Source organism: Salvelinus fontinalis, chromosome 3 (assembly GCF_029448725.1).
Source record: "Salvelinus fontinalis isolate EN_2023a chromosome 3, ASM2944872v1, whole genome shotgun sequence".
Classification (NCBI taxonomy): domain Eukaryota; kingdom Metazoa; phylum Chordata; class Actinopteri; order Salmoniformes; family Salmonidae; genus Salvelinus; species Salvelinus fontinalis.
The window spans coordinates 64,414,171-64,426,449 of NC_074667.1; the positions used below are offsets into that span (position 1 = coordinate 64,414,171).

The 12,279-nt window shown below is 46.4% G+C and overlaps 1 protein-coding gene across 1 annotated transcript in view; it reads right to left on the minus strand.

Moving 5' to 3' along the window:
- LOC129851335 (plasma membrane calcium-transporting ATPase 2-like) overlaps window positions 1-12,279 on the minus strand; it is a 229,177-nt gene that overhangs the window by 179,549 nt on the left and 37,349 nt on the right. Inside the window, exon 3 of the mRNA XM_055917802.1 lies at window positions 7,967-8,161. Within this exon, the coding sequence (XP_055773777.1) occupies window positions 7,967-8,161 (195 nt within the window). The remainder of the gene's footprint in view (window positions 1-7,966; window positions 8,162-12,279) is intronic.

Here is a 12,279-nt window from a genome sequence, read left to right on the forward strand (position 1 = left end):
TATAACTATTATAATACCCCTCCAGGTGGTCCAGTATAACTATTCTAATACCCCTCCAGGTGGTCCAGTATAACTATTATAATACCCCTCCAGGTGGTCCAGTATAACTATTCTAATACCCCTCCAGGTGGTCCAGTATAACTATTCTAATACCCCTCCAGGTGGTCCAGTATAACTATTATAATCCCCCTCCAGGTGGTCCAGTATAACTATTATAATACCCCTCCAGGTGGTCCAGTATAACTATTCTAATACCCCTCCAGGTGGTCCAGTATAACTATTATAATACCCCTCCAGGTGGTCCAGTATAACTATTATAATACCCCTCTAGGTGGTCCAGTATAACTATTATAATACCCCTCCAGGTGGTCCAGTATAACTATTATAATACCCCTCCAGGTGGTCCAGTATAACTATTATAATACCCCTCCAGGTGGTCCAGTATAACTATTATAATACCCCTCCAGGTGGTCCAGTATAACTATTATAATACCCCTCTAGGTGGTCCAGTATAACTATTCTAATACCCCTCCAGGTGGTCCAGTATAACTATTATAATAGCATCAGATGACCTGGCCTCCACAAATCACCCGACCTCAACCCAAATGAGATGGTTTGGGATGAGTTGTACCGCAGAGTGAAGGAAAAGCAGCCAACAAGTGCTCAGCATATGTGGGAACTCCTTCAAGACTGTTGGAAAAGCATTCCAGGTGAAGCTGGTTGAGAGAATGCCAAGAGTGATTAAAGCTGTCATCAAGGCAAAGGGTGGCTACTTTGAAGAATCTAAAATCTGAAATATATTTTGACTTGTTTAACACTTTTGTGGTTACTGCATGATTCCATATGTGTTATTTCATAGTTTATGTCTTCACTATTATTCTACAATGTAGAAAACAGTACAAATAAAGAAAAACCCTCCAGACTTTTGACTAGTAATGTATGTGATGGGATGTATAGTCATTATGGACAGTATGTGGATTTAATATTTAGTATATCTGTAGAATACGTAGGATAGAATAGTATACGTACAGCAATACTTAAATAGGATGGACTTGACTAGAATGCAGTATATTCATATGAAATGAGTAAAACATTATTAAAGGGACAAGTGTTCCATTATTAAAGGGATAAGTTGTACTGTAACGGCATTCCTCCTCCTCTTCATCTTCGGAAGAGGAGGAGTATTGAGGGAACCAAGGCGCAGCGTAGTGAAAAGACATATTTTATTAACGAAACACGAACTTGATTAAACTAACAAAAACAACAAACGGTGTAGACAGACCTAGACGACGTACTTACATAAAACAAGAAAAACGCACGAATAGGAACATAGGCTACACAAACCGAACAAACCGTAAACAGTCCCGCGTGGTGTACAGACACAGACACGGAAGACAATCACCCACAACGAACACTGTGACAACGCCTACCTAAATATGACTCTTAATTAGAGGAACGCCAAACACCTGCCTCTAATTAAGAGCCATACCAGGCAACCCAAAACCAACACAGAAACAGAAAACATAGAATGCCCACCCAAACTCACGTCCTGACCAACTAACACATATAACAAACTAACAGAAATAGGTCAGGAACGTGACATAACCCCCCCCATAAGGTGCGAACTCCGGGCGCACCAGCACAAAGTCTAGGGGAGGGTCTGGGTGGGCATCTGACCACGGTGGTGGCTCAGGCTCCGGGCGAGGTCCCCACCCCACCATAATCAATCCTAGCCTCCCTCTCCCCCTACAAATGTCCACCCTCAATTTACCCCCACAAAATCCTCTTAGTAACATCAATGACAGGAACAGCACCGGGACAGAGAGATAAAGCAAGACAGAGGGATAGCACCAGACAGAGGGATAGATCAGAAAATAGAGGTAGCTCAAGATAGAGAGGGAGATCAGGATAGAGGGGCAACTCCGGACTGAAAGGCAGCTCCGGACAGAGAGACAGCTCTGGACTGAGGGGCAGTTCTGGGTATATAGCCGTTTCTGGCTGAAGGGCAGCTCATGGCTGACTGACGAATCTGGACGCTCATGGCAGGCTGACGGCTCTCGACGCTCATGGCAGGCTGACGGCTCTCGACGCTCATGGCTGGCTGACGGCTCTCGACGCTCATGGCTGGCTGACGGCTCTCGACGCTCATGGCTGGCTGACGGCTCTCGACGCTCATGGCTGGCTGACGGCTCTCGACGCTCATGGCTGGCTGACGGCTCTCGACGCTCATGGCTGGCTGACGGCTCTCGACGCTCATGGCTGGCTGACGGCTCTCGACGCTCCTGTCTGGCTGACGGCTCTGGACGCTCCTGTCTGGTTGGCGGCTCTGGCAGATCCTGTCTGGTTGGCGGCTCTGGCAGATCCTGTCTGGATGGCGGCTCTGGCGGATCCTGTCTGGCGGGCGGCTCTGGCGGCTCCTGTCTGGCGGGCGGCTCTGGCGGCTCCTGTCTGGCGGACGGCTCTGTAGGCTCATGGCAGACGGGCGGCTTTGCAGGCTCATGGCAGACGGGCGGCTTTGCAGGCTCATGGCAGACGGGCGGCTTTGCAGGCTCATGGCAGATGGGCGGCTCAGACGGCGCTGGGGAGACGGATGCCTCAGATGGCGCTGGGGAGACGGATGGCTCAGATGGCGCTGGGGAGACGGATGGCTCTGGCCGGATAAGGCGCACTGTAGACCTGGTGCGTGGTGCCGGAACTGGAGGCACCGGGCTAAGGACACGCACCTTCATACTAGTGCGGGGAGCAGGGACAGGGCACACTGGACTCTCAAAGCCCACTCTATACCTGGTGTGTGGTACCGGCACTGGTGACACCGGGCTGAGGACAAGCACATCAGGATTAGTAGGGGGAGAAGAAAGAGTGTGTACAGGGCTCTGGAGACGCACAGGAGGCTTAGTGCGTAGTGCCGGAACTGGAGGCACCGAACTGGATACACGCACTACAGGGAGAGTGCGTGGAGGAGGAACTGGGCTCAGGAGACGCACTGGTAGCCTAGTGCGTAGTGTAGGCACTGTAGGTAATAGGCTGGGGCGGGGAGGTGGCGCCGGAAATACCGGACCGTGGAGGCGTACTGGCACTCTTGAGCACTGAGCCTGCCCAACCTTACCTGGTTGAATGCTCCCGGTCGCCCGACCAGTGCGGGGAGGTGGAATAACCCGCACCGGCCTATGTAGGCGAACCGGGGAAACCATGCGTAAGGCAGGTGCCATGTATGCCGGCCCGAGGAGACGCACTGGAGACCAGACGCGTTGAGCCGGCCTCATGACACCTGGCTCAATACCCAATCTAGCCCTACCAGTGCGGGGAGGTGGAATAACCCGCACTGGGCTATGCACTCGTACAGGAGACACCGTGCGCTCTACTGCGTAACACAGCGCCTGCCCGTACTCCCGCTCTCCACGGTAAGCCTGGGAAGTGGGAGCAGGTCTCCTACCTGCCCTAGGCCCACTACCTCTTAGCCTCCCCCCCCCCCAAGAAATGTTTGGGTGTTGTAGCCTCTGCCCTCCTCAGTGCCTCCAGCTGTTCCCATGGGAGGCGATCCCTACCAGCCAGGATCTCCTCCCATGTGTAGCAACCTTTCCCGTCCAATATATCATCCCAAGTCCATTCCTCCTTCTTTTCCTGTCCCTTACTCCGTTTACTCCGCTGCTTGGTTCTGGAGATTTGGTGGGTGATTCTGTAACGGCATTCCTCCTCCTCTTCATCTTCGGAAGAGGAGGAGTATTGAGGGAACCAAGGCGCAGCGTAGTGAAAAGACATATTTTATTAACGAAACACGAACTTGATTAAACTAACAAAAACAACAAACGGTGTAGACAGACCTAGACGACGTACTTACATAAAACAAGAAAAACGCACGAATAGGAACATAGGCTACACAAACCGAACAAACCGTAAACAGTCCCGCGAGGTGTACAGACACAGACACGGAAGACAATCACCCACAACGAACACTATGACAACGCCTACCTAAATATGACTCTTAATTAGAGGAACGCCAAACACCTGCCTCTAATTAAGAGCCATACCAGGCAACCCAAAACCAACACAGAAACAGAAAACATAGAATGCCCACCCAAACTCACGTCCTGACCAACTAACACATATAACAAACTAACAGAAATAGGTCAGGAACTTGACATGTACATTATTAAAGCGATAAGTGTTACATTATTAAAGGGACAGGTGTTCCATTATTAAAGGGATAAGTGTTCCATTATTAAAGGGATAAGTTGCACATTATTAAAGGGACAAGTGTTCCATTATTAAAGGGATACGTGTTCCATTATTAAAGGGATCTGTGTTCCATGTCTATATACACTGCCATTCAAAAGTTTGGTGTCACTTAGAAATGTCCTTGTTTTTGAAAGAAAACCACATTTTTTGTACATTAAAATAACATCAAATTGATCAGAAATACAGTGTAGACATTGTTAATGTTGTAAATGACTATTGTGGCTGGAAACGGCTGATTTTTTATGGAATATCTACATAGGCGTACAGAGGCCCATTATCAGCAACCATCACTCCTGTGTTTCAATGGCACGTTCTGTTAACTAATCCAAATGTATCATTTTATAAGGCTAATTGATCATTAGAAAACCCTTTTGCAATTATGTTAGCACAGCTGAAAACTGTAGTTCTAATTAAAGAAGCAATAAAACTGGCCTTCTTTAGACTAGTTGAGTATCTGGAGCATCAGCATTTGTGGGTTCGATTACAGGCTCAAAATGGCCAGAAACAAAGCTCGTTCTTTTGAAACTCATCAGTCTATTCTTGTTCTGAGAAATTAAGGCTATTCCATGCGAGGAATTTCCAAGAAACTGAAAATCTCGTACAACACTGTGTACTACTCCCTTCAAAACCACTGCAAACTGGTTCTAACCAGAATAGAAAGATGAGTGGGAGGCCCCGGTGCACAACTGAGCAAGAGGACAAGTACATTAGAGTGTCTAGTTTGAGAAACAGATGCCACACAAGTCCTAAACTGGCAGCTTCATTAAATAGTACCCGCAAAACACCAGTCTCAACGTCAACAGTGAAGAGGCGACTCCGGGGTGCTGGCCTTCTAGGCACAGGACAGGTTCCTCTGTCCAGTGTCTGTGTTCTTTTGCACATCTTAATCTTTTCTTTTTATTGCCAGTCTGACATACGGCTTTTTCTTTGCAACTCTGCCTAGAAGGCCAGTATCCCGGAGTCGCCTCTTCACTCTTCAGTGTTCCATGTCTGTGTACAACCTCTAGTGCAACAACCTCTAAGGGAGACCACCCGGATGAGTAACCAGGTGGTAGCCGGCTAGTGATGGCTATTTAACAGTCTGATGGCCTTGAGATAGAAGCTGTTTTTCAGTCTCTCTGTCCCTGCTTTGATGCACCTATACTGACCTCGCCTTCTGGATGGTAACGAGGTGAACAGGCAGTGGCTTGGGTGGTTATTGTCATTGATGATCTTCTCGGCCTTCCTGTGACATTGGGTGCTGTAGATGTCCTGAAGGGCAGGCAATGTGCTCCCGGTCACCACCCTCTGGAGAGACCTGCGTTTGAGGACGGTGTAGTTGCCGTACCAGGCGGTGATGCAGCCCGACAGGATGCTCTCAATTGTGCATCTGTAACAGTGTGTGAGTGTTTTAGGTGACAAGCAACATTTCTTCAGCCTCCTGAAGTTGAAGAGGCGCTGTTGCACCTTCTTCACCACGCGGTCTGTGTGCGTGGACCATCTCAGTTTGTCCGTGATGTGTACTCTGAGAAACTTAAAACTTTCCACCTTCTCCACTGTTGTCCCGTCGATGTGGATAGGGGACGGCTCCCTCTGCTGTTTCCTGAAGTCCACAATCATCTCCTATTTTTGTTGACGTAAGAGTAAGAGGTTATTTTCCTGACACCACACTCTGAGTGCCCTGAACTCCTCCCTATTGGCTGTCATCGTTGTTGGTAATCAAGCCTACAACTGTTGTGTCGTCTACAAACTTGATGATTGTTGGAGTTGGAGGCGTGCATGGCTACGCAGTCATGGGTGAACAGGATTACTGGAGGGGGCTGAGCACGCACCCTTGTGGGGTCCAAGTTTTGAGAATCAGGGAAGTGGAGTGGTTGTTGCCCGTCAGGAAGTACAGGACCCATTTGCACAGGGCTTGTGGGGTTGAGACCCAGGGCCTCCATCTTAATAATGAGCTTGGAGGGAACTACGGTGTTGAATACTGAGCTGTAGTCAATGAACCGCATTCTCACATAGGTATTCCTCTTGTCCAGATGGGTTAGGGCAGTGTGCAGTGTGGTGGCGATTGCATCGTCTGTGGACCTATTGGGGCGGTACGCAAATTGAAGGTCTAGGATGACATAGGGAGGTGGAGGTGATATAATCCTTTACTAATCTCTGAAAGCACTTCATGATGACAGAAAGTGAGTTTTACTGAGCGATAGTCCTTTAGTTCTGTTTCCACCTCCAAAGCCCGGCTCCAGAGTCTCACTGGGCTGTGGCCTCAATGGACATGATCTCACTTGGGGCCAAAGCCATGACACGTATTTTTCAGCTTGCATTTATATAACAATGTCTAACTGTGAACATGGGGTAACACCTAACACAGTTAACACCTTTCTCACAAAGCAACAGTCTTGATGATGCAGAAGTTGTTGATTCTGCTCTTCACAAGTCCTCAGTGTCAGCCCTAGTTATGGAAACACAGTTCCCGAAATATAACACTAGAGCCTACATCAACATTGCGACCAGCTCCGGCCCGCCAATTAGGCAGGATTAAGTCAAATTCACATAAATAGCCTATATGCCACTTGGTAAGAGAAATGTTCTTTTGTTTTTGGACAGAATTATATGAGGTGTTATGTGTCGTTGAAGGTGCGTCAGTTTAGTCTCAGAAAATGCTGGGAAAAGCAGATGACTCCTCTTCATAAGATGGTGCCGATGTACACAGATGCCTTGTTTCAGTCTCCTACGCAACTTTGCAGTATTTTTTTTTACTTTTATTAGCCCGGAATGTTCTTTGCATTATTACATACAGCCGGAAAAATAACTTTGGGATATCAGAAAGGCGGCATTTTGACCAGGAACTCTCCTGAATTGTATCCTATGAACGTATCTTTTAAGGCGATTGAATTCATCCCAGAGGCTGCTCCAATCCACCGCCGGCGGAAAAGAGGTATTCGGAGTGGACTTTTAGTCCGAAGCAGGAGGCGTGCACACAATCCACCGCTTCCAAGTATATCGCTAATGTTCAGTCGCTGGATGAGCTCAGGGCGAGGATCTCCTTCCAGAAAGATATCAGGGACTGTAACATACTCTGTTTCATGTAATCATGGCTCTCTCTGGATATACTGTCCCCGTCCATACAGCAAGCAGAGAGACTGAAACACAGCTTCTATCTCAAGGCCATCAGGCTGTTAAACAGCCATCACTAACACAGAGAGACTGAAGAACAGCTTCTATCTCAAGGCCATCAGGCTGTTAAACAGCCATCACTAGCACAGAGAGGCTGCTGCCTACGTACAGACTTGAAATCACTGGCCACTTTAAGGTATGGAACACTAGTCACTAATAACGCCACATTAATAATGTTTGCATATCTTGCATCATCTCACATGTATATACTGTATTTTATACCATCTATTGTATCTTGCCTATGCCGCTCGGCCATCGCTCATCCATATATTTATATGTATATATTCTTATTCCATTCCTGTACTTAGATTTGTATGTATTAGGTAGTTGTTGTGGAATTGTTAGATTCCAGAAGAACAAGCATTTCGCTACACTCGCAATAACATCTGCTAACCATGTCACCAATAAAACTTGATTTGATTTGAAACACATAAAGTCTGGGCCTTTACGGTAAAACACCAGGTTAAGTCCTTAGTTGAAATTCACCAAATATGACCTTTAGATTGAACACAATAGGATTGTACGTGCCTGTGTCCATACGTGTATCTCCACCGTGTGCATACGTGTCAGTACTCACACTCTCCGCTGTCCCCTCCCGGAGGCTGATAGAAGGACAGTCCCAGAGAGATCAAAGCGGCCACCTCCAGGATGATCAGAGTCACGTCCTGCAGGGCTTCCCATACTAACTGGAGAAAGGTCTTTGGCTTCTTCGGAGGTATCAGGTTTTCACCATACACTTCTTTCCTCTTATCGAGGTCATCTCCCGTTAAGCCTGTTTGGAGAGAAAGAAATGGAGGTGAGAAAGAATCCTAATTGGTCGTTTAGTTTGTTGCTTTAAAAGAGGAAATGAGGGAAAAAACACCTGATTAAACCAGTTCTGTTTTCAAAAATCAAACGTCCTCCTTTATGTCCCTCCTTTTCTCTCTCTCTGTCTCTCTCTGTCTCTCTCTCTGTCTCTCTCTCTGTCTCTCTCTCTGTCTCTCTCTCTGTCTCTCTCTGTCTCTCTCTGTCTCTCTCTCTGTCTCTCTCTCTGTCTCTCTCTCTGTCTCTCTCTCTGTCTCTCTCTCTGTCTCTCTCTCTGTCTCTCTCTCTGTCTCTCTCTCTGTCTCTCTCTCTCTCTCTCTCTGTCTCTCTCTCTGTCTCTCTCTCTGTCTCTCTCTGTCTCTCTCTGTCTCTCTCTGTCTCTCTCTCTCTCTCTCTCTCTCTCTCTCTCTCTCTCTCTCTCTCTCTCTCTCTGTCTCTGTCTCTCTCTCTCTCTCTCTCTCTCTCTCTCTCTCTCTCTCTCTCTCTCTCTCTCTCTCTCTCTCTCTCTCTCTCTCTCTCTCTCTCTCTCTCTCTCTCTCTCTCTCTCTCTCTCTCTCTCTCTCTCTCTGTCTCTCTCTGTCTCTCTCTGTCTCTCTCTCTCTGTCTCTCTCTGTCTCTCTCTCTCTCTCTGTCTCTCTCTGTCTCTCTGTCTCTCTCTGTCTCTCTCTCTCTCTCTCAAATTCAAGCTGTTTTTTTACATGAAAGTCAAATAGTGATTAAAATAAGTTATTATACAAGTAAATACATAATAGAAATAACAACAAGACAACAATAACATTGTAATACAAAATATAATAAATAATACGGACGATTAAAGGATAAACATAAACAAACTAATAGTATTACTACTAAAACAAATGCTACCACCAATACAATTAACACTAATACTACAACTATCTGTACTACCACCATTACCTTTAGTAGTATTTATACCTCTAATATCTCTACTACTACCATTACCTTTAGTAGTATTTATACCTCTAATATCTCTACTACCACTACCACTAGTATCATTTATACCTCTAATATCTCTACCTACTACCATTACCACTAGTATCATTTATACCTCTAATATCTCTACCTACTACCATTACCTCTAGTAGCATTTATACCTCTAATATCTCTACCTACTACCATTACCACTAGTAGTATTTATACCTCTAATATCTCTACTACCATTACCACTAGTATCATTTATACCTCTAATATCTCTACCTACTACCATTACCACTAGTAGTATTTATACCCCTAATATCTCTACTACCATTACCACTAGTAGTATTTATACCTCTAATATCTCTACTACCATTACCACTAGTAGTATTTATACCTCTAATATCTCTACTACCATTACCACTAGTAGCATTTATACCTCTAATATCTCTACTACCATTACCACTAGTAGTATTTATACCTCTAATATCTCTACTACCATTACCACTAGTAGCATTTATACCTCTAATATCTCTACCTACTATAACTTAAACTAACTGTCAACTTCACCACTACATCAGTACTACCACCACCATCACCCCCATCATTAAACTACTATTGGTACAATCACACCTACTAACATACCACTACTATTTGGAGTACCAATAACATAATACGAATGATTATTATTATAATAGTAATAATAATAATTATAGCAGTAGTAGTAATAATGTGTTACTGCTTAATGATACCGATTTAAGAGTTGTTCTTGTTTTTCCTCTGGGTTCAATAATTAAACCTTTGAATTAATTTCTTTGAATAATTAACTTCCTGGTCTGCCTCTATCTCCATATCTTCCTCTCTCCCCCTTAGTCTCCCTTTCCCTCTCTGTCTATTTGGCGGTGTTATTATGAGAGTTATCAGACTGCAGTGATTAACTAACAATGTTATGATGAGAGTTATCAGACTGCAGTGATTAACTAACAATGTTATGATGAGAGTTATCAGAATGCAGCAGCAATACTGACCAGTGACTCATAGAATAGAATGGTTATGTGAGCATCAACATGATTATGCTACCATAACTGCTACTAGGACAAACCACAGCTAGCTAGGTGTCAACACAGGAATAGGGTTGTTATTACTGTGCTAGTGGTCCAATCATCAGTTATAAATCACATTACCTACGAGGATTCAGTGGAAGCATCATCAGTGAAAACACAACAGATATTTCCATCTCAGGTTTTCAACACCAGCGGTGTGTTTGCCTCTACTGAATGACGGGGCGGCAGGTAGCCTAGTGGTTAGAGTGTAGGGACGGCAGGTAGCCTAGTGGTTAGAGTGTAGGGACGGCAGGTAGCCTAGTGGTTAGAGTGTAGGGACGGCAGGTAGCCTAGTGGTTAGAGTGTAGGGACGGCAGGTAGCCTAGTGGTTAGAGTGTAGGGACGGCAGGTAGCCTAGTGGTTAGAGTGTAGGGACGGCAGGTAGCCTAGTGGTTAGAGTGTAGGGACGGCAGGTAGCCTAGTGGTTAGAGTGTAGGGACGGCAGGTAGCCTAGTGGTTAGAGTGTAGGGACGGCAGGTAGCCTAGTGGTTAGAGTGTAGGGACGGCAGGTAGCCTAGTGGTTAGAGTGTAGGGACGGCAGGTAGCCTAGTGGTTAGAGTGTAGGGACGGCAGGTAGCCTAGTGGTTAGAGTGTAGGGACGGCAGGTAACCTAGTGGTTAGAGTGTAGGGACGGCAGGTAGCCTAGTGGTTAGAGTGTAGGGACGGCAGGTAGCCTAGTGGTTAGAGTGTAGGGACGGCAGGTAGCCTAGTGGTTAGAGTGTAGGGACGGCAGGTAGCCTAGTGGTTAGAGTGTAGGGACGGCAGGTAGCCTAGTGGTTAGAGTGTAGGGACGGCAGGTAGCCTAGTGGTTAGAGTGTAGGGACGGCAGGTAGCCTAGTGGTTAGAGTGTAGGGACGGCAGGTAGCCTAGTGGTTAGAGTGTAGGGACGGCAGGTAGCCTAGTGGTTAGAGTGTAGGGACGGCAGGTAGCCTAGTGGTTAGAGTGTAGGGACGGCAGGTAGCCTAGTGGTTAGAGTGTAGGGACGGCAGGTAGCCTAGTGGTTAGAGTGTAGGGACGGCAGGTAGCCTAGTGGTTAGAGTGTAGGGACGGCAGGTTGCCTAGTGGTTAGAGTGTAGGGACGGCAGGTAGCCTAGTGGTTAGAGTGTAGGGACGGCAGGTAGCCTAGTGGTTAGAGTGTAGGGACGGCAGGTAGCCTAGTGGTTAGAGTGTAGGGACGGCAGGTAGCCTAGTGGTTAGAGTGTAGGGACGGCAGGTAGCCTAGTGGTTAGAGTGTAGGGACGGCAAGTAGCCTAGTGGTTAGAGTGTAGGGACGGCAGGTAGCCTAGTGGTTAGAGTGTAGGGACGGCAGGTAGCCTAGTGGTTAGAGTGTAGGGACGGCAGGTAGCCTAGTGGTTAGAGTGTAGGGACGGCAGGTAGCCTAGTGGTTAGAGTGTAGGGACGGCAGGTAGCCTAGTGGTTAGAGTGTAGGGACGGCAGGTAGCCTAGTGGTTAGAGTGTTGGGCCAGTAACCGAAAGGTTGCTGGACCGAATCCCTGAGCTGACAAGGTACCAATCTGTCGTTCTGCCCCTGAACAAGGCAGTTAATTAAGCCCACTGTTCGTCGGTAGTCAGTCAAAGTAAATAAGACTTTGATCGTAAATGACTTGCCTAGTTAAATAAAGGTTAAATAAATAAAAATGAAATACAAAAAGGACCTGACACAACCTGAGAGCTCATTATCTACACACACTTCAACTATGACCAATACTCTAAGGCCTGGTCAATGCTCAAAGGCCTGGTCAATGCCAGTGGGCTGGACAGACCATAATAGTATGACCGTAACCATGAACACCAAGGTTCCAAAGAAACCCCCCCAAGGATTGTGGTCAGGAGAAATGTCTGAATGATTTGGCTGATGTACCCTGGGATTTATCTAAAGGATGATTTAAATCAGGTCTCATTGAATTGCTCATTGATTGTAGAAAAAGGTCTGGAATATAGTGAAGGACTTACTTGGTACATCTCATCATATCCATCTAGTGTGGAGGTCGACAGGAGAACAATAATAAAACCAGCTGATGTTACCAAGCAAAACTAATTTACTGAGAGG